The sequence below is a fragment of the Argopecten irradians genome, chromosome 9, assembly GCF_041381155.1.
Source record: "Argopecten irradians isolate NY chromosome 9, Ai_NY, whole genome shotgun sequence".
Classification (NCBI taxonomy): Eukaryota; Metazoa; Mollusca; class Bivalvia; order Pectinida; family Pectinidae; genus Argopecten; species Argopecten irradians.
The window spans coordinates 26,394,971-26,418,078 of record NC_091142.1 but is presented as its reverse complement, the minus strand read 5'-3'; the positions used below and the strand labels follow the sequence as shown (position 1 = coordinate 26,418,078).

At 35.8% G+C, this 23,108-nt stretch overlaps 4 protein-coding genes across 4 annotated transcripts; all 4 read left to right on the top strand.

The window, feature by feature from the left end:
- The first annotated feature begins 282 nt into the window (after positions 1-282).
- Positions 283-3,871, top strand: LOC138331899 (uncharacterized). Its single transcript, XM_069279758.1, has 3 exons — positions 283-540; positions 3,070-3,144; positions 3,368-3,871. The coding sequence occupies exons 1-3, from the start codon at positions 330-332 to the stop codon at positions 3,850-3,852; spliced, it is 771 nt and encodes a 256-aa protein (XP_069135859.1). The 5' UTR covers positions 283-329; the 3' UTR covers positions 3,853-3,871.
- A 3,966-nt stretch (positions 3,872-7,837) lies between these two features.
- LOC138330668 (uncharacterized) lies at positions 7,838-8,863 on the top strand. Its single transcript, XM_069278216.1, has 2 exons — positions 7,838-7,854; positions 8,371-8,863. Exons 1-2 carry the CDS (start codon positions 7,838-7,840, stop codon positions 8,861-8,863), a joined length of 510 nt encoding a protein of 169 aa, XP_069134317.1.
- Positions 8,864-12,367: 3,504 nt separating this feature from the next.
- Positions 12,368-16,573, top strand: LOC138330917 (uncharacterized). The gene is made up of 3 exons (XM_069278400.1): positions 12,368-12,615; positions 15,827-15,901; positions 16,072-16,573. Exons 1-3 carry the CDS (start codon positions 12,402-12,404, stop codon positions 16,554-16,556), a joined length of 774 nt encoding a protein of 257 aa, XP_069134501.1. The 5' UTR covers positions 12,368-12,401; the 3' UTR covers positions 16,557-16,573.
- A 2,970-nt stretch (positions 16,574-19,543) lies between these two features.
- On the top strand, positions 19,544-21,439 carry LOC138330916 (uncharacterized). The gene has a single exon (XM_069278398.1). The coding sequence runs from the start codon at positions 19,799-19,801 to the stop codon at positions 20,333-20,335; it is 537 nt and encodes a 178-aa protein (XP_069134499.1). The 5' UTR covers positions 19,544-19,798; the 3' UTR covers positions 20,336-21,439.
- Positions 21,440-23,108: the final 1,669 nt, after the last annotated feature.

The following is a 23,108-nucleotide window of genomic DNA, read 5'->3' as shown; positions in this document are numbered from 1 at the left end:
TTTCCATATCATTTTCAAGCAAAATACACATATATATATATCGATATCCATATTTTCTCGCAACCAGTTCCTGTGGTTCACTATGATTCGATTGTGAATTGTATTTATTTTTGAATTTATTCCAATTACTGATAATACTGAAAATAAAGTATACACTGACATAGCTATCGTTTTGATAGCCCCATCGTATTTGTAAGTATATTATCATTAGCACATGGGAATTTTTTCTTCGTGTCCAGCAGTCAACAGGACTTAGCTTGTCAGGTTTTGATAACATCTATATGTGTCATTGTCCTTCGTGCTGATAGGACAATAAGTTCGTTCACAAGATGATTCTAAAATACTTCGTGCTATGTATATTACTATCACATGTTAATTGTGAAGACACTCTCGAGAAGAGGATACTTCTGAGTGACCCTGCCTACGTTCAGCAACAAATCACCCATCTACAGAGCGAGCTACAAGTTCTTCAGGCCACTGTACACACACAAACTAGTGAAATATCATCTCTGAAGCAACAACTGTCGCAGCCAAACAATGGTGATGTATTATTTATTCTATCAACAGTTTGTTCGATAATAGATAACGCTGGATGTGTCGGTGAAACATCAACATATCCCAATGTTATAAAAGCATTACAAATCAGTAAATCGATATTTAAGATAAATAAAAAAGGACAAGTTCATGCCCTATTACACTTTAGTTGAATTCAATCGTAACAACAAAGATATCATGTTTTTAAAAAAAGTTTATATTTTACATCTCTTAATCGAAAACCCTCTAAATATTTATTAATACTGCACTCAACAAAGTAAATCAAGTTATAAATCTGAACACAGGTAAATACACAACATTAAAAACAAATATTTTTGAAAACACAATTTGGCAGAGCTTATATTCAGGAATCCATGTAAGTACATTGCATGTTTGCCAATTCCAACACGAATATTTCAAAATTGAGAATGACATGGTATGTAAGTAGTGCTCTCCTATCTCAAACCGCCTTGAGGTCATACACTTGTATGACTATTACGACATTCATATCCTTCAACGTTATTTATAAAAATGGAATGTACTCCATTACTGCGCATGCCAAGTATTTCTTCAAAATAAACTAATTACAAAGTTTGTGATGGCTTGCTAAATTAGACTATGAATTAGTTTCACTCACCCATAAAGACACTTTATGTTTAAACAAAGTTTTGGAAATCAGGTCATTGTACATATATACACTTGATAAAATGTATAACTTAAGCAATTACTCACTGAAACATCTTGACCATTTACTAAGCAAATACTTAATGTTTTTTAATTCCATCTTTGCATATTACAGAGTTACGTCATTTGTTGTTAAGTATCCATAGTGACGTCATTACTTTAATTCACGTTGTTGTTTTCTAAAAAGTATCACGTTATGCTCGCAACCATATGACGTCATAATCAATACGACTCGTACGGGAAGATAACTCTGCAATATGCAGAGAGGGAAAATGTCATAACGATTAAAGTGTATCATTCGATAATAATGGTCGAAAATCTTTTGTTTAACATATTCACCGATAAATGAATTACATTTTGAAAACACATCAGTATATTTGTCCTACACGATGTAGTAACGGTACTGGTGTTATGTCGCTAAGATTTGAACAAAAATATTTTTGAATTGTTGTTAAAGTTTTAATATACAAAATAGCTTATGTACATAAAACAGTATGAATATTGTAATTGTACCGATATATCAAAATTCAAAATAAAATTGACATCCAACTTATATTATTCAAAGATTTACGAGAAACTTATAGTTAGTATAATATGTATATCAGTATATCAAATAGATTCGTCTAATAAGTTGATAAGATCAATATTTTGCTGTACATTTTGAGAATCATGCTCGCTAAACTATTTCGTAAATTAAATTTATTCATCAAAACAACCAAATTATCTCCCAATCATTCCAAGGGTTCATTGGGGTCCCCGCATTCATCTTTCTCAACGGTCAACGGTTCACGGACTGGCCGTTTATTGACCATGGGTCACCGAATATTAGGTCATGACAATTGTTTAATACATTGCGATCCCTTTATATCTGACGTCACAGTGCTTGCATTTAAGCGGCGGACGTCGTATGCAAATCGTGACTATTTACTTAGTCCTACAAGTAAATCTAGCGTATCCACAAAAGAATCCATTATTGTTTGGTTTGATATTGAATGATCAAATTGTATTATGTCAGAACTGACAGTCTTTTACCAGAAAATGATACAAAATGAAACTTGCAACATTTATTAAAGAATTAAGTATGCGTAAAAATACATTTTTAGGTTATCTGACCCGCCGGGGGCAAACTTTTCACATTTTGAACTTCGTCTCCAGTTCTACCGGTGCGATGTGGTTGAAACTTACATGAAATTGTCCTGACATGGTCCCGACAAAGTGTTGTTATTTTTCGGGTCGATCCGAAATCTAAGATGGCCACCATAGCCGCCATCTTGAAAATACATTTTGAACTTTTCTCCAGTTCTACCGATGTGTTTTGACTGAAACTTGCATGAAATGATCCTGCCATGGTCCCGACAAAAAGTTGTTATTTTTCGGGTCGATCCGAAATCTAAGATGGCCACCACAGCCGCCATCTTGAAAATTCATTTTGAACTTCTTCTCCAGTTCTACCGATGTGTTTTGACTGAAACTTGCATGAAATGATCCTGCCACGAACCCGACAAATTGTTGTTATTTTACGAGTCGATCCGAAATCCAAGATGACCGCCACAGCCGCCATCTTGAATACACATTTTGTACTTCTTCTCAAGTTCTACCGTTTCGTTTTGGCTGAAACTTGTATGAAATTATCCTGACATGGTCCCGACAAAGTGTTATTTTGGCCGCCATTTTGGGAACCGCAAAACACCCTGGGAGGGATTTATTCTCTCCATTACTTTTAAGACTAATACTAAAGTCAGCAAAAGTAAAAACATTTTCCCAAAATTTGTAATAAAGCCTTTTGTTTGCATCACTATATTTTTTAATCAGAGATATGAATGAATCATCAATAAGTATTTTTACCGACAGGTGGGGGTGGGTCCACTTTCGTTCGCTGGGGCAGGACAGACTGTCCAGCTTACCTGACGGAGCTCGTGTATTCAGGTAGGATCGCTCTTTGACTTCAGTTTTTGTTTTGTTTTTGAGGAGTAATTATTCACGTTGTATAAGTTTACTTGATGATTTTTAATGGGTTTATCGATAACTACACAACCACGCTACCAATTTGCAATTTTAGAGTATCACAGATATACAAAGTAAATGAGTAAATGAAAACCAAATATATTAAAATAGATGAAAAGAAATTAATAACCGTTTTCACATCTAGGTTATGCTGGCGGGTCTTGGTACAGCCATGCAGGAGCTGCAGCTAACCCTCTCTGTCTACCGCCTGATCCAGAATGGTTAAACACAACAATCGTACCAGATGGATATACCGGACAACTATACGGAGCGGAGTACGAGTCTGTCAGTGGACATACTGTGTTCGGTTCAAACTCACACAACGAAGAAGTGCCCTGTGCGGTCTGTAGACCTAAATCCTTTGCCTCCACTGTGATGATACCGGCGAGGACGACCTGCTACAGCGGCTGGACGAAGGCGTACGGCGGGTCATTGGCCTCCGGGTACTACGCACAAACGGCTGCTTCTGAATACATTTGTATGGATGAGGATGATGAGCCCGTTGTTGGGGGAGCGGATCGCGATGATAACGGTGTTTTGTTTTATGGAGTGAAGGCGTTTTGTGGATCCTTGAAATGTCCTCCATACGAACAGGATAAATTCATAGCTTGTGTTGTTTGCATGAAATAAATCTTTTTTGTGCGATCAATATGTGTGTATCTCTTCTACTTCACTCAAAATATAGCTGACCTTCACCCTACATATTAGGTGACCTTCACTCTACATATTAGGTGACCTTCAATCTACTTTAAGATGACCGTATATTATCAACCACGAACATATCATTGCTACCAGGGATGGTAGCTATTAGAATCGGTCGCTTTGCCTGCCATGTTGTTGAGATTTCACATGTTTAATAATCTGTACACTTTGATTTGTTGGCCAAATCTATTTACGTGTGTTGATTGGTTACTTTTTGTTGAAAATGTCATGTGTATAAGGGGTAGAAGTGGGGAAATTATTGCAAACAAATTATCATTAGATAAACCCGGAGAAGTCCGAATGCTTTTTCTGGTTGTCGGGGCATTATTCTCAGAAATCACACAAGGCGGCGCTACATGTATTGAATATAGTCTGGCTCAACCAGACTCCTGTTGGCTTTGTATGCTACGCCAGACAGAGAATGCGTAGTATCAAGCGTTTGGTTGAACGAGACTAGTACTGAATAGGGTAAGTCTAGAGAGGTTTCAAATGTTCGGTGATATATATGTTCATCTATATATAGCCTAACAGTTAGCTAGCTAGCTGATATGACCTACTTGTAGTATTACTGTCCGTACAAGGGCGATACTGAAACAAGATGTCAGGCTTTACTTATGGGATATTTATTGAACTGTATGCGCTAAACAAAAGTGCAGTTTTAACCGAAATATTATGCTTGTATTTCACCAACTTGTTCAAGTATATGCATATTTCGTACATGGTATATCAGACGGAAAACTTGTTAACATTAGGAAAAGATCCACCATACCTTCTGAACAACCGTATTGAAATATTCCAAACGTTAATTTTCATCACGTAGGTCGTATCATCTATCAATTGTTGTAGTTGTTTTAAAGAAATTTTTAATTTTTGTTTAGGAAAAGTAGCCTAGTAGCCCTTTCATGAATATCATCAAGTTGATTATCTTTTACATTGAATGTGAAAACATTTAAATTATCATTCTTCAAAAATGAATTTTCATAAGAACTATGTCAGCTACAGTGTAACTGTGAACAAAACAATTCGTCAAGCTTTCCTATAATTGCTTCCTAATAAATAATGCTGTATGGTAGCCTTCTTAGCTTTTTGGGAAGCAATACTTGTTAAATATTTATAATTAGTCCAGCAATGATACAATATTTTTCAATTGTCTTCTTTCACGATATAAAATACTTCATTTTCCTAAGTTAGCTTACTTTCACTAATGTGGTTATTGTTTTTAATAGAATCACTACTCTGAAGAAGTTTCCTTATCTGTGTGTATACATATTTTGAAGCATTCGTGTTTGCACATTCTATTTTCAAGGCACTCTACAAATCACGTGAAAACAGTGCGACCAATGGCTAACCATAATGAATATGAACAATTGAACAAATATCACTTTGTGCACTATTTCAATGGTTAATAAATGTATTCTCTGTATTTGCATTTTACCATTGATTGTAGGTATTGATTGTGATGGTATCAGTTTGCAAGCGTTAACGTTACGTCATACTTTTCAGAGAAAACGACGTGATTTTCGATCACAAAAACGCTACGTTTCTTTTACAAAAAATGACGTCACAATGGACACCTAATCGCAAGGAAGGTAACTCTGTAATATTCAAAGACTGTATAGGATAACATCAAGGTTCCATTTTTACTAAATGCATGTACTTGCCACCATGTTTCCAGCATTCGATAGATATCCATGGGATGTTTAAATACCGACGGATCAGTACTTAGTTCGTATAGCTGTCCTGAACCAGAGGTAATGGGACAGTGGTAGAATGATAGACAATACCAGCCATTGCGGTTTCCAAGTACATACACTAGGCATTGCTTGATAATCTGAAGACGTATTGACGTTAGGCGATTTTTAATTGCATCTCTGATATATCCATAACATTTTATTTCGGAAAAAACTTATTTCATTGTTGACAACCCTGATTAAAGTTGAACTCATCCTGCTAATAAACATTATGTAAGATACGCATTTTATATAGATCATATCTGTCTGAGCTATAATTGATCGTGATATAAATAGCCGTTGTGTCAGTCATATGATGTTGTCGAAAATAACAACAATTTGATGTGATATTGGTTGGCACCAGCGCACCATTTAAAAACTTTGTAGCACATATATTGTACACATAAACAATACAAAAGAAAAGAATATATGAAAGACAAAGTGAGGTATATATGTACAGATGTATGTTGCATACAGTAGTTAGAGAAGGACCTATATGGATCTTGACACGACCTCCATAAGACAATTACATGCTAGGGTCACATTGGCTAGGTCACGTGCATAAATTAGGTCATACTCAATGTATGGTATCATCTACCCACTAAGCATACGCTGTTTTCACATGTTCAAAGCAGGTTTCTAAATTATTTAGACTTGTTTTTATGAGCGTATTGCAAGCAACGCCTTCACTGAAGGTAGGATGTTATAACTGTACCTGCTACCCTATTGAATGATCGTAAAATGCGCCTAAATTTGGAATCTTAATTCCGTGGGTACATATATGAAAACACTCAACTTTTCAACCATTTCGAAGCTTTTTAGCACTTGATGTGTATTTTGTCTCAATCTACTTCAGATAACTTCATCCTAGGGTAACATTTGCTGGGTCACGTGCATAAATTAGGTCAAATTCAATGGAGAAAGTTGAAAAATGAAAATGGAAGAACCTATTAACTTCTGAATTTCCATATTTAAGCAAGTATTTATGCTATCTAAATTTGTTTGAAAAGAAAAGAATAACCAACATCTTCATTGCAAATATGATGTTAGAATGCCAGCTACGTCATTTCATGATCGGGAAAGGTGACTAAGTCTCGAATCACAATTCTAATGACTACCTAGATAAAATATATTGGATTTCTGTATAAGTCATCACGTAGAAGGTTTCTTTCTCAAGAAAATTTTCCTATCACTACAAACCAGTTATTTTCAAGATACTATCCACTAATGGTGAACGCTAGATGTTAAGCACATTATATTGGTTTCTAAAGCCACTAGATGAAGGTTCCATATTTAGTCGCCTTTTACGATCATGCTAAAGGGGTAGCAGGCACAATTCTAACAATATACTTGCAATGTAGGTGTTGCTTGAGATTCTCCCATAAAACAAACTTAATTAACATAAACACTTGCTTAAACATGAAAAACCCATAAGTTATATAGTTGATAGACGATGCCTTTCATTGAATATGACCATCCCCATCACCAACTTCATGTGACCCTACTTAAGGTGCTATAATCTTAAGCAGATCATGACAAAATCCAACCAAAGCTCTAAACGTCACTTTAAAGCTATGAAATGGCTGAACATTTAAAGCTTTTTCTTCTAGGTAACCACAAAATAAAGATTCCTAATTTAGTCTCCTTTTACGATTATGCAGTGGGGCAGCAGGCACAATTATAATATCCTAGGGGAGGTGTTGTGTGATATAAGATCATAAAATGAGCTGAAATGATTTTAAAAACTGCTTTTAAACCTGGGAGAACAGAATATGCTTAGTGGACAGATGATATAAATTATTAAATATGATATAATTCATATAACGGGACCTAGTCAATGTGACCTAGGATTTAATCATCTTAAGCCGGTCATGTTAAGATCCACATGTAATATTAAACATTAAATTCAACCTATAAAATCGTTGAAAAATCTTAGTTTAAAAAAAATATTTAAGTTTTTAATGATAAAATGGAACAAATACTTAACTAGGTCGCTGTGACCTACTTTTAAATTTTTCATTAGTGTTCTGAACTGAACTTCACAAACCCAATGTTTACATCCAAAAACTTCAAAAAATATTATCTCTATTATGCAGTACAAATGTGATTTTTCAATCTTTGAACTTGACACCTAAAATAACTATGAGCGCAGAAAAAATAGGATATTTTGAATAGCATACAATATGCAGCTGACCCAAAGGTATCTTTATAGTTTGCTTATCACTGAGTGGGCGTAAAACGGCCCAAAGTGATACCCCTCCTTTCGCAGGTGAAAAATTTCCCGATTTACTGTTTGGAACTTAGTCGCTGGGTTTATTTTCCCCAATAATAATACGACAGCATTTATTGTGTTATAGTTGTCAATAATATCAAGTTTATAAGATAAAAAAGATGGTATTAGTGAAACAATATTATCAAAAGGTAATTACAGTAACCAGACTGCAACATTCTTCTTTTAAACTTCAATATAGCATAATAACGTGTCAACATTCTCTCAACAAATCGACAATTTTTCGTCAGACAAATTTTTTTCCCCAAAATTTTATTAGATAACACAATATGTATATATTCGTATTGAAATCGACGACGAAATTTTACGTCACGCATGTTCACCATTGCTAAATTACCAACGAAGGCAAACAAGGAAAAATAAGTGTTTTGAAGGAAGATATATAAATATAAAAATAAAAATTAATATCCGTTTTCCATCTATAAGTTATGCTGGCGGGTCTCAGTATAACCATGCAGGAGCTGCAGCTAACCATCTCTGTCTACCGTCTGATCCAGAATGGTTAAACACAACAATCGTGCCGGATACGTTTACTGGACATCTTTGCGGAGCGGAGTACGAGCCTCAAAATGAACATACTATGTTCGGTTCAAAATCTCACAACGAAGAAGTACCCTGTGCGGTCTGTAGACCTAAATCCTTTGCCTCCTCTGTGATGATACCGGCGAGGACGACCTGCTACAGCGGCTGGACGAAGGCGTACGGCGGATCATTGGCCTCCGGGAACCACCGTTACAACGCTGCTACTGAGTACGTGTGTATGGATGAAAATGACCAGGCTGTCGTTGGTGGAGCAGATCGAAATGATGACAGTTATTTATTTTATGAAGTGAAGGCGTTTTGTGGCTCCTTGAGATGTCCTCCGTATACCTTATCCACTTTACTGTGTGTATCAGGTGATCTTTACTCTACATATTAGCTAGATAACATTCACTTTACATACATGGTGACCTTCATTCTACATATTTGGCGACCTCATTTTGTTTATGTGATTTAACATTCACTTAAATGCCTTTTTGAATGATTGTAAATCACCATTCCATTGTTTGGTCCAGATACAGAGATATCCTCGCTGAAGCTACAACTTCTGCAGGCTAACAAAAGTAAATATATTTCATACTATTTTCACGACGAAATATAATGTAATGAATAAATGTATGTGGTATTTTTCACAGCAGAGAAAAATATTAGCTTTGATATTTAAACTCAATATACCAGAATCTCGTTTCTACAACTAAAACGGACTGTACGAAAAATAGTTCATATAGATCATATCTGTTTAAGCTATATTAGCAAATGATAACATTTCCATGTGATGAATGTTTTAGTTATTACTGAATTTACTTTATAAACACGAGATCGAAAATAATTTCATACAAAAAATACTTCATCATGATATAAAATATCCGTTGTGTCTGCCATATGATGTTGTCGAAAACTGAATATCAACAATTGAGGTGATATTCCAAAGCAACATTTCAAAACTTCGTAACACATGTATTGTTCGTATAACACTAAAATGAAAAGCAGATATATGAAAAGAAAGACAAAGTAAACTAAATGTAATAGTCGGTTACCTACGTTAACCAGCCTTTGGTCTATAAATGTAACGCAGTGGAGTTTAGACACTGGGTTTTCGAAGGTGACTAAATATGCACAGATGCATGTTGCATGATCAATTCTTTATGACAACTATATGATTAAATAAATCAATCAGACAGTGAGTTGTTTATTGCATTACTGTAGGGGTGTTCAGTTTCGCGGGAGCAATATTTCGCAATTTACTATTTGGAACTTAGTCGGGGGGGAGGGGGGAGCGGGTTATTTTCTAAAGCTATCTTTGTAACCTTTGAAAGCGTAATTTATACATAAAGCTGTATTCACCATTACATTGTATGTGGATTACATTAATTAAAAACAGGAAGACTATAAAATAACAATCTAAAATGTACCTACAGTACCCAGGCTGCAACATTCTTATCAGTGTTTATAAGCTTAATAGCAAACCCTGATATGATTTCACAATATATTGCCAACATTCTCTCAATACAAGAATTCCACGGAAGTGGATGTGTCGCCTGCACAGCACCACAAAAAATAGTTATTTACAGTTGAAAATATTGTTAATAATTTAGGTGAGGTAATCAAGTCATATAACTCTTGCAAATATTGATGGATTTTGAAAAGTATCGAACCCATCTAAGATCTCATTGATATAAAGCAATACACCAAATTTGGTTGAAATCGGACAATAAATACTTAAGTTTTCAAGCGGAGGCCATGTTTCGACTATTTGAAGGTCCCGTAACTCATGCAAATATTGACAGATTTTGACCAGTATCGAACCCATCTAAGATCTCATTGATATAAAGCAACATACCAAATTTGGTTGAAATCGGACAATAAATACTAAAGTTATCGAGCAGAAACCATGGATTTATTAGTTTTGACAATTTTTAAGTCACGTAACTCTTGCAATTATGGACGGATTTTGACCATTATTAAACTTATCTGAGATCTCATTGATATAAAACATTATATAAAATTTGGTTGAAATTGGACAATAAATATTTAAGTTATCGAGCGAAAACCATGGATTTTTCTGTTTTGATTATTTTAAAGTCTCGTAACTCTTGAAAATATTGATGAATTTTGACCGTTATTAAGGTGGTAGTCTCACATCCCCCAAAATTTTCCCGTAGTTCAATATTTTTTTATATTTGTTTTATGAAGTAAATATGTTGTTATGCATCTTCTGTCAAAGTTTCGAAGAAATTGAACCATCCATTTTTTCTAAATCAATATTCAAATTTGTCATTTTTGAGTAGTTTCTAAACATGAAATAACAGCATTAGTCTGCACTAAATCCGTTTTTCTAAAGCTATCTTTGTAACCTTTGAAAGCGTAATTTATACATAAGGCTGTATTCACCATTACATTGTATGTGGATTACATTAATTAAAAACAGGAAGACTATAAAATAACAATCTAAAATGTACCTACAGTACCCAGGCTGCAACATTCTTATCAGTGTTTATAAGCTTAATAGCAAACCCTGATATGATTTCACAATATATTGCCAACATTCTCTCAATACAAGAATTCCACGGAAGTGGATGTGTCGCCTGCACAGCACACAAAAAAATAGTTATTTACAGTTGAAAATATTGTTAATAATTTAGGTGAGGTAATCAAGTCATATAACTCTTGCAAATATTGATGGATTTTGAAAAGTATCGAACCCATCTAAGATCTCATTGATATAAAGCAATACACCAAATTTGGTTGAAATCGGACAATAAATACTTAAGTTTTCAAACGGAGGCCATGTTTCGACTATTTGAAGGTCCCGTAACTCTTGCAAATATTGACAGATTTTGACCAGTATCGAACCCATCTAAGATCTCATTGATATAAAGCAACATACCAAATTTGGTTGAAATCGGACAATAAATACTAAAGTTATCGAGCAGAAACCATGGATTTATTAGTTTTGACAATTTTTAAGTCACGTAACTCTTGCAATTATGGACGGATTTTGACCATTATTAAACTTATCTGAGATCTCATTGATATAAAACATTATATAAAATTTGGTTGAAATTGGACAATAAATATTTAAGTTATCGAGCGAAAACCATGGATTTTTCTGTTTTGATTATTTTAAAGTCTCGTAACTCTTGAAAATATTGATGAATTTTGACCGTTATTAAATGCATTCAAGGTCTCATTAATATAAAACAATTTATGAAATTGGGTTAAAATTGGACAATAAATATTTAAGTTATCGCACAGAAACGGTTTACCGGACGCCGACGACGCCGACACCGACGCCGACATAGTGATACCTAATTATATAAGTGTCGCCCTTGCGTTGCAGGCGACACAAAAATTGGCACTTCAATTTCGCGAAAGGCAAAATTTCAGCTTTTTCCGAATTTCAATTTGATACAATATAGTGTATATATGTCAATAAAAATGACGACGAAATGTTACATCGGGCAAGTTCATCAATGATGAATTACAAAATCACATAGGGAGATAAATAAATTCGTAATAAAAAGGAAAACAAGCTATATTAACACGTCAAACTACAAACATTGGGGTCAACTTATCCTGGGGAAATAATAATAATTCTACCAATGTAGGTTTACACGGTCTTATTTATCATTAAAACCATTCCTTACATAACTGATGTCCAATTCTATGTTTATGTACGTCGCTATCATCCACAGATAAAAGAGTCATACCCCTTATTTTTAACATTTTGCTATGTGACTGAAAACAAACTGTGTAGTGATTGCATTGATCTATTTATTAACAAGATTAATGATATGCTCATGGGAATAGTTTTATACTGCACAGCAGGTAACTAGTGTGGTTTGACACATTGTCTCGCGTTCTGATAACCTTGTCACCTTACTGTGTAGAAAAGAAACTACACATATACCTACAAGATGGTTCTGATATACACCATACTTTGTATATTGATACATTACGTTAATTGTGATGGTAGTGAAGACAAACTTAGCACCCTCCTGGGTGACCCAGCCTACGTCCAACAGCAGCTTGTCCATCTACAAAGCCAGCTACAGACTGTACAGGTCGAGGTCGAGAGACAGAACAGTGAAATTGCCTCGCTGAAACAACAATTGTTGCAGGCTAACAATGGTAAATAATTCTTGATTGAAAATCTTGCAACTGTATGTTTAATAATCAATACTGTATCAGTTGATTTAGGAATTAAAGAATAATCGAATTCAAATTCTATATTTTAAACAATGTCACAGTCTTATCCCACACTTTAAAATACTACTATTTTCAGGATAATCAATGTCACTGCAAAATAAAAAAAGAGTTAGACAAACCATTTCAGAATTGGTAAGCGACGACAATTTAAAATCCATATGTGCCAAATCCTAATATATTTGTATGTTTACATGAACAAATGACCAGATTCGATCGAAAACTGAATTAAAGTGGATTCATCACTAGTAACCCATGAAAAAAGACAACTGGCTACATTTCTCATATGTCTTAGGCATTTAGAATGATTTTATCTAAATAGATAGAAAATTTCCTTAAACGGAACTCGGAACTGGTTCCGAGTTCCGTTTTACTTAAACGGAACTGGGAAATAGGAGTTGATCGAAAACTAAATTAAAGTGAATTACTCACTAGTAACCGATGAAAAAAGACAACAGGCAACATTGCTCATATGTCTTAGGCATATAGAATGATTTTATCTAAAATAATAGAAAATTTACTTAAACGGGTTCCGAGTTCCGTTTTACTTAAACGGAACTGGGAAATAGGAGTTGATCGAAAACTGAATTAAAGTGGATTCATCACTAGTAACCCATGAAAAAAGACAACAGGCAACATTTCTCATATGTCTTAGGCATATAGAATGATTTTATCTAAATAGATAGAAAATTTCCTTAAACGGAACTCGGAACTGGTTCCGAGTTCCGTTTTACTTAAACGGAACTGGGAAATAGGAGTTGATCGAAAACTAAATTAAAGTGGATTACTCACTAGTAACCGATGAAAAAAGTCAACAGGCAACATTGCTCATATGTCTTAGGCATATAGAATGATTTTATCTAAAATAATAGAAAATTTCCTTAAACGGAACTCGGAACTGGTTCCTAGTTCCGTTTTACTTAAACGGAACTGGGAAATAGGAGTTGATCGAAAACTGAATTAAAGTGGATTCATCACTAGTAACCCATGAAAAAAGACAACAGGCAACATTTCTCATATGTCTTAGGCATATAGAATGATTTTATCTAAATAGATAGAAAATTTCCTTAAACGGAACTCGGAACTGGTTCCGAGTTCCGTTTTACTTAAACGGAACTCGGAAATGGGAGTTGATCGAAAACTGAATTAAAGTGGATTCATCACTAGTAACCCATGAAAAAAGACAACTGGCTACATTTCTCATATGTCTTAGGCATATAGAATAATTTTAACTAAATAGATAGAAAACTTTCTTAAACGGAACTCGGAACTGGTTCCTAGTTCCGTGTTACTTAAACGGAACTGGGAAATAGGAGTTGATCGAAAACTAAATTAAAGTGGATTCCTCACTAGTAACCGATGAAAAAAGACAACAGGCAACATTGCTCATATGTCTTAGGCATATAGAATGATTTTATCTAAAATAATAGAAAATTTACTTAAACGGAATTCGGAACTGGTTCCGAGTTCCGTTTTACTTAAACGGAACTGGGAAATAGGAGTTGATCGAAAACTGAATTAAAGTGGATTCATCACTAGTACCCAATGAAAAAAGACAACAGGCAACATTTCGCACATGTCTTAGGCATATAGAATGATTTTATCTAAAATGATAGAGAATTTCCTTAAACGGAACTCGGAACTGGTTCCGAGTTCCGTTTTACTTAAACGGAACTGGGAAATAGGAGTTGATCGAAAACTGAATTAAAGTGGATTCATCACTAGTAACCCATGAAAAAAGACAACAGGCAACATTTCGCACATGTCTTAGGCATATAGAATGATTTTATCTAAAATGATAGAGAATTTCCTTAAACGGAACTCGGAACTGGTTCCGAGTTCCGTTTTACTTAAACGGAACTGGGAAATAGGAGTTGATCGAAAACTGAATTAAAGTGGATTCATCACTAGTAACCCATGAAAAAAGACAACAGGCAACATTTCGCACATGTCTTAGGCATATAGAATGATTTTATCTAAAATGATAGAGAATTTCCTTAAACGGAACTCGGAACTGGTTCCGAGTTCCGTTTTACTTAAACGGAACTCGGAAATGGGAGTTGATCGAAAACTAAATTAAAGAGGATTTACCAATATTAATCCATTAAAACAGCTAACAGGCAACATTTCTAATATATCCAAAGCACATTGGCAACTTTTATCTAAAATGATAGAGAATTTCCTTAAACGGAACTCGGAACTGGTTCCGAGTTCCGTTTTACTTAAACGGAAATAGATGTTATTTGAAAACGTATTTAAACTAGCTCTATCACAAATTATCCATGAAAAAAACACAACAGAAAACATTTGTAATATGTTCAAATTACATAAATTGAATTTTTTAAAATTTTGTTTAAAAAACAAAATCCTTAAACGGAACTCGGAACTGGTTCCGAGTTCCGTTTAGCTTAAACGGAACTCGGAACTCGGAACCAACTTCAGCCTCCCAGATTTTGTCTATGTTATAACTAGATCAACCATGCAGTCCGCTCTACCATATGTTCCACCCAGCTGACAATAAAACGTTGCTAATCTGTTACAATACATATCCTTTAATCACTCCGTTCAATAGAGGATCTGACAACAGCGCATGAGGGGTCATGACCTTTATACCACATGTACTTTAGATCAAACGCATTTTTACGCCATCCTACAGCAATTGAAAACGCTATTTCATCCCAATATTCAGGTACAGTTAGCTTTGTTGTGCTCTCGGATGGTCGAATTGACTACGTATATGAAAATGATTCTGACACCTTTTGAAACTGTTTCGTCCCCAGACAAGATTCTGGTAGCTGTAATTTGATTGGCCATTTCAAAAGGTCACCAGAACGTGACCCCTAAAGGGATGTTGTCAGATCCTCTTATCAAAAGTACGTAGTGATAATGAGGATCTGTATTTTAATCAGATTGAAACGTTGTTGAACCTATTCCAAACATGAATGTTCAACACTGCGTTGTGTGATACCCGGTAAATAAAAATTTTGAGAAAATTGACGAAAACTACAATAAAATCGACTAATCGTTTTAAAAAGCAGTAATGGTCTTCCAGATATGAGATCGCAATTGTCCAAGTCATATGGACATTTAATTAACTTTTTAAATAAGCTCTGTTCATATCTGTTTTTTCATGCAGATGGGGTCGGGTCCACCTTTGTCCGCTGGGGTCGATCAGACTGTCCCGCTCATGTGACGGAGCTTGTGTATTCAGGTATGTTTGTCTAGAGAAGAGTATCCCGTCTGTAATTCAGTAAATCTACCATTGAGTGATGAAAGCTTACGGGGGATCGTTTTTGCATCATTAAGGAGTACTTGTCATTTTGCTGATTGTGTATTTAGAATTCCAGAAACCACAACTGCTTACCTATTCTGTCACTGTAGGTTATGCAGGCGGCTCCTGGTCTGGTCATGCTGGAGCTGCAGCTAACCCTCTCTGTCTACCGCCTGATCCAGAATGGTTAAACACAACGATCGTACCAGATTCTTCCACCGGACAACTTTACGGAGCGGAGTACGAGTCCTACAATGCCCATACTCCGTTCGGTTCAAACTCACACGATGAAGACGTGCCATGTGCGGTCTGTAGACCTAAATCCTTTGCCTCCTCTTTGATGATACCGGCGAGAACGACCTGCTACAGCGGCTGGACGAAGGCGTACGGCGGGTCATTGGCCTCCGGGTACTATGCCCAAGTTGCTGCGTCTCAGTTCGTGTGTATAGATGAGAATGACGAGCCCGTTGTTGGTGGAGCAGATCGAAATGATAACGGTGTTTTGTTTTATGGAGTGAAGGCATTTTGTGGCTCCTTGAAATGTCCCCCATACGTGCAAGATAAGTTTGTAGCTTGTGTAGTTTGCATGAAATAAAAACCGCTTGAAGCTTTCGATTTCATATTATTTCCAGATATCTAAAGCCCTAAAACAAAAAAAACTAACCATCAAAATTGATTTCAAACCATTCAACTTGATGAACGCAGACATTTTCATTCTTGTTGTATCTTATCAAGCCAATGCCTTCATCTCTGTATGATTATATATACGTTGTTTGGGTCAATTTTGATCCGCTGATATAAATGTAGTATGTGACGAACCTACAGTGTAAGTACCAGAATCAGTTTTGTTTATCTGTTTAACTTCCCATAAACATGTATGTATCTTCATACATGTACAATTAATGGAGGCCAAGAACTTTGCTGATACACCGCAGCGCTAAAGTTCCTATTCAGTTATGCGCTCTAATTCAAGTTTGTAAATACGATTGATTGCTTAAAGGACATTATATGACCTTGACAAAATTTAACCATATCACAGTGGTGATATTTGTTCTGCTGTCCAGCATGCAACACTCCCACGGTTTGACACTTTGACTCGGATTGCGACAACATTTTCGCCTATCATTGTTGCCAATTGACTCGGAAAGAAAATGTAAGTACAGAAAATGTTTCTGAGACACATCATACTCTGTATATTGTTAATATGTACCAATTGTGAAGACAATCCTAATACAGCCAATAAAAGGATACTCCTGAGTGACCCTGCTTACGTCCAGCAACATATGACCCACCTACAGAGTGAACTACAAACACTTAAGGTGACTGTTCTTTCTCAGCATGGAGATATACAAAACTTACAAACCACGGTACATGCGCAAAATGGAGAAATACTGACCTTGAAGGCTACAGTACAGTCTCAGACTAGTGAAATGTCGTCTATAAACATTAATTATCCAAGGCAGAAAATGGTGAAATCTTATTTTATTATATCTATTATATTAACAATTTATTCCAAAAAAATGCAAATAAGTGTAATAGGATAAATGGTAAACTCTGGTGTTGTATATTTAAGGAATAGATGTTTATTTTGTTGAGGTTATGAGAGTTGTTATGTATGACACTAAATACATGTTGTTATTAGATAAGGGAGATAACTCCTATAGCTTTATTATCAATACATCCTATAAAGGTCATATCATTGATTAAGGTTATAGAACTTTCTAGAATATTATCATGTATAAACAAATATGTTTGTAAACATGTTGATTATAAGTAGAGATCTAGAATGATCGATCTATTTCCAGAAAGTTCTGTGTGTTTATTTGTTTACTGTTTTAGTTAGATATTTCTAGAAGTAGAAGGTTCTCCAATATTCTTGAATTAGGGTTTAGCTATATATACTCCAGCTGTCCAAGGCTAATCAGAACTGTAATGAGACCTGTAATGAGACATATCAAGAATTGTACATTGCCATATTAGATTCTATTGGGAGAGCTATTGTGACTTTATCTGTGGATTATTACAACACTTTCTGTGGATTTATTCATATTGCCTGGAACTTTACAAATCATCTGTGGACATTCATTTTCCTCCTGTATTTGTGATTATTGTTAATTTGAAACCTGGAAGGATCAAGGATTATACCAGGACATTCGCATACAGATAAATAACACTTTAAATCATCGTATTACTCTTGTACCACTACCAATTACTTTAGATATTGTAAACCATCCTCTGTGTAATATTGTATATATAATTGTGTTTTGAATTTAGCTGCTGGTTTCTCATTTCTGTTATTCTGGGTCATAACAGAGTATAATGATAATGGAGCACGTGTAATTTATGTAACCCCGGCGAAGCCAGGTTACATAAAATTTACACGGGGTCCATTATAACATTACACACTCATAACCTCAACAAAATAAACATCTATTCCTTATATTTACAGTTTTTCACGTAAATGAATATAATTTATTCTCGCGGCAGTTGCATATTTTTATTGAAATGCCCTTATTTTTCTCTCCCGTCATCGTCAATGAATTCGATTGAACAGGTGATTGGAATCAAGTCATTCGTATGTTCCCGCCAAAAGTGGGGTCATGACCTCACGTTGCTACGCCATCGACTATTCACGTAACAATAGAATCGCCGCGCGTGTTGTGCTAACATTATACACTGATAATGATAATACTAGAAAGCATGGTTATTGAGTCCATGTCAGTGCAAACTGTAAATATTTAAGGAATAGATGTTTATTTTGTTGATGTTATGAGGGTATAATGATAATGGAGCACGTGTGAATTATGTTACCCCGGCGAAGCTGGGTTACATAAAATTTACACGGGCTCCATTATCATTAGACCTTCATAACCTCAACAAAATAAACACCTATTCCTTAAATATTTACAGTTTGCACTGACATGGACTCAATACCCATATATTTTTCTCTCCCGTCATCGTCAATGAATTCGATTGAACAGGTGATTGGAATCAAGTCATTCGTATGTTCCCGCCAAAAGTGGGGTCATGACCTCACGTTGCTACGCCATCGACTATTCACGTAACAGTAGAATCGCCGCGCGTGTTGTGCTAACATTTTACACTGATAATGATAATACTAGAAGCATGGCTATTGAGTCCATGTCAGTGCAAACTGTAAATATTCTTCAGTCTTTACTTTTAGCATTTGATTTTTGCAATTGTCAAAAAACTCAGATATGATAAATCTAACGTTTTATTAAGCCATTAGAATGTATTAACACTTGATATTTCAAATATAAATCATGTCCGTTTAAGAGGGCATGAATTAATTCATAGGTTAGACTAATACTATAGTTATTATGCATACCAACAACTGATTATTTCAACTTTACTATCGATACTATGTTTCCCCTCTAATATCCAAAAGAAGGCGGCTCCACCCTCGTTCGCTGGGGGCGGACCAACTGTCCCGTCAATATAACAGAGCTCCTGTATTCTGGTATGTAGTACCATCTTTTTTTTTTAGTAAATAACATTTTCATATAATACCTAAATATTATTAGCAGTGTTAAGCATGCAGATTGTATGCTGTCTGCATTCAGATTGTATGCTGTTTGCATTCAGTGTCAGATTTGTCACACATAACACTTTTCATATTTGCCGTTGTAGCTACTACGACACCTCAATTCTGATATTCCTCCATCTAGGTTATGCTGGCGGTACAATCACCAAGGAGCAGCAGCTGAACATCTGTGTCTGCCATCTGATCCAGAATGGTTAAACACAACAGTCGTACCAGACGACTATACAGTGAGACTATACCGAGCGGAGTACGAATCGACTAATGGCTATACTATGTTCGATTTAAACTCACAAAACGAAGAAGTGCCCTGTGCGGTCTGTAGGCCTAAATTCTTTGCCTCCTCTGTGATGATACCGGCGAGGACGACCTGCTACAGCGGCTGGACAAAGGCGTACGGCGGATCATTGGCTTCCGGGAACCACAATTACGACATGCCCAACGATGACTATTCAGCGAAGATTTACGGAGCTGAGTATAATTCCCCTAACACAGCAACACCATTTCGGCAACACTCACGAAATGAAGAAGTGTCCTGTGCGGTCTGTAGACAAACGTACGCCGGGTCACTGACCTCCGGGTACTACGATCATCCAGCTACTACCGAGTACGTGTGTATGTTTGAGAATGACGAGCCCGTTGTTGGGGGAGCGGATCGCGATGATAACGGTGTTTTGTTTTATGGAGTGAAGTCGTATTGTGGCTCCTTGAAATGTCCTCCATACGAGCAGGATAAATTCCTAGTTTGTGTTGTTTGCATGAAACAAAAACAAGTGCTTTGCAGTAAACAGATCTTTGCATTTGTTATTTAAATTTCCAAAAAGACATTGTCCGAGAGGACAAGGCTAACGTTACTGAAACGTATATAACCAAACGCCTGGGTCAGGGTGTTCACCACGAGATTAGACTATAATCAGTTTAACAACAAATTTCATATCAAGATGAAGTAATATCTGTTGACGCTATGTTGACATACATTTACTACTTGTGTGTAGTTTCAGAAGTACTTCAACTGTAGAAAAGATGAAGTCACATAGTCACATATTCTGCAGTAAACAAGAAATTTGTCAATAATCATGTTATTAAGCAAACCCTCTTTTGAGCAACCTATATGCAATATACACCCCAGGAATATATTAAACTAGCTCATATTACAACCATGTAACTACCTCAAACGTATATTAAGAGGCTTTTGGATATTGCAACCGAGGTATGGAGGGCTAACGGAAACATATCAACCATGGGAAGACATGCAATGTTACATTGAATATATATACATGTATGAGTTCTTGTTACAATTAAGACACTTTCAGTAATCCGCCATGACGGTCCAGATATGAAAGGATAGTTGTTCGATGTGGAATCATGTTGTAACTCGAACACTGGCAAAAACGCTCCGGGTCACTGTGGGCAAGTGGTAGAAATCCAAGTACACATTCATCATCGCAGCCTTCTTGTAGATGTATCCAAAATTCTCTTATAATGCCCCCAATACGAACATTTATTTGACAAAAAAATTACACGTAAGTATTTGTGTTGTCTATCCTAATTTGCAAATATACCCGGTAATGTTGAAAGACAATTGATCCTATATACATGTATGTATGTAATGGCAGAAGTAAGAACATGAAGATAAGCTTCGTATAAGAAAAGACTTAACACAAAATTTCAAAATTCAAGAAATTGTTTTCATACGACACCAGAGATTTTTTTTCAGATCTTGGTCCGTGTGGTCTGACTGATGCAAAGAGCAATTGCATCTAGTTTCAGTTCAATCGGATGCAACTAACTTCGACAAAAGTGGATGTTAACGCCACAGTTGCCGGAAAAGCAACACAGTCTTGTTTTCCTCGAAGATGAGACAAAATCCTATGGCTATTAAAAAATATGTATGTTTAGGGTCACATTGGCAAAAAAATAGGGTAGGTCGGTCGGTCTTTTTTTTTTTTTTTTTTTTTTTTTTTTGATTTTTTTTAGTGTCTTTTAATCTAAAATGATGGCCGGAACCGGAGTCTAAGATCGAAATCCCTACTTTTGATTTTTTTTTCGTAAATAATTAGGGTCGGGCCGGGTAAGCTTAAACAGACATATTTTTTGGCCTAATACAGCAAACGTTTACATTATACACAGAGCGCATAGAAAGTCTGTAGCCATGTAAATTGAAACAAAAGTAGTTTTTAACATTCCTCTAGCAACACTATACAAAGTTTCATTATTTAGTAAGGTCAAAAACGTTTTTTTTAAATCACCGAAGACCTTCAAGCATCATCTTCTCCTTTGTGGTTTTAACCTATATCTGCACCTACTAAAACTATTCTCTCCTTGCTGAATTTCATCGTTTGCCCAAGAACATGTCTGTAATAACAAACTGCCATGTTTTCGGCATCATTCACAACTCTAACTGCTGAATTCTTTCTCCTTCTGACTTCACCTCTCATGAACATATGCCCGATCGACTTTCTCATCCTTCGAGGGGATGAAGAACAGCATGATAAGTCGTCTTTCCGAGCCATGCATCCCACTGCTGGCGAGGCGATATGCAACTGTAACGTTTTATGTTCTTCTCTTCTACAATTATACAGGCTTGAGAAAGATGATGGCACATGAACCAACGCCCCAAATGCATGTCGATGGTTCTTTCAAAGCCAAGGTTTGTAACATTCAACTCATATATTATCAATAAATGACAATGTCATCCAGAGATAGAAACTATGATGCTAAAATATGCAGGCCTAAGCTAGCAGATTAGGACCATTCTAGTTATTTCTCTTCCCCTTTGTTAATTGTTGCTTCACAATTGATGTCGCTGAGGCTCTTATCATACTACTTTCTCAAGATTGACTAACCTGCCGATAGTGAAGAGTTTTTCCAGTGCCTTTCAGCAGGAACTACAGTAACTCTGCACTCCGGCCTAAGCCAACAGTTTGGTTTTCTAGTTCAACATAACATAACCTCAAACTCAGTCAACAAATGCATGGTTTTTTTTCCATTTCTGAGAATGAAGCTTGATGTTTCATGGTGGCATATGTGTAATTTTCTCAGCTGAGTACATTCTAACTTTTAAGGAAAAAAAGAGAGTCTTTAGAATTTTATTTCTCTATGGCATCGGCCCATGTTTGTCCAAGTCTCAGCACATTCTCTCTCTTTCTCCTGTGTCTTGATCATCATGCACATTCCTCCGAATTACTTTTTGTGAATAAGATGACAAGTCATATTACCCTTACAAAGTGATAAAGTCTTAAATTAGTATCCCATTGAAGTAGTTTCTTACAATTTCCAGTACATTTGTTTGTGAGTTGGAACAAAATTACGCCATTTTTACCCTGTATGTAGGGCGTTAGAATTGTACCCGCTGCCGCCATTGCATCATATCGTAAAAGACTTAAGTTTAGGATCTCATCTTTTCTCTTCCTTGCACCACCTCACTTTTGGCCTTCTGTTGAGCGCTTGCCCCTGTGAGGAAGGCTCTGGGTTCTGTCCCCTGAATTTGACACATGAAATTCTATTCAAGTCATAGTTTTTGCTACTGCTTAGTTTTCAGAATATAGGGAATAGGCTGACTGAATTACGTCAGTATAATGTGAC

Excerpts from the sequence above, each read along its gene's own strand:
- LOC138330917 (XM_069278400.1), top strand. The coding sequence starts at position 12,402 with ATGGTTCTGATATACACCATACTTTGTATATTGATACATTACGTTAAT. Across the intron at positions 12,616-15,826 it reads ATTGTTGCAGGCTAACAATG|ATGGGGTCGGGTCCACCTTT; the intron begins GTAAATAATTCT and ends TTTTTCATGCAG. Across the intron at positions 15,902-16,071 it reads GACGGAGCTTGTGTATTCAG|GTTATGCAGGCGGCTCCTGG; the intron begins GTATGTTTGTCT and ends CTGTCACTGTAG.
- LOC138331899 (XM_069279758.1), top strand. The coding sequence starts at position 330 with ATGATTCTAAAATACTTCGTGCTATGTATATTACTATCACATGTTAAT. Across the intron at positions 541-3,069 it reads ACTGTCGCAGCCAAACAATG|GTGGGGGTGGGTCCACTTTC; the intron begins GTGATGTATTAT and ends TTTTACCGACAG. Across the intron at positions 3,145-3,367 it reads GACGGAGCTCGTGTATTCAG|GTTATGCTGGCGGGTCTTGG; the intron begins GTAGGATCGCTC and ends TTTCACATCTAG.
- LOC138330916 (XM_069278398.1), top strand. The coding sequence starts at position 19,799 with ATGTTCGATTTAAACTCACAAAACGAAGAAGTGCCCTGTGCGGTCTGT.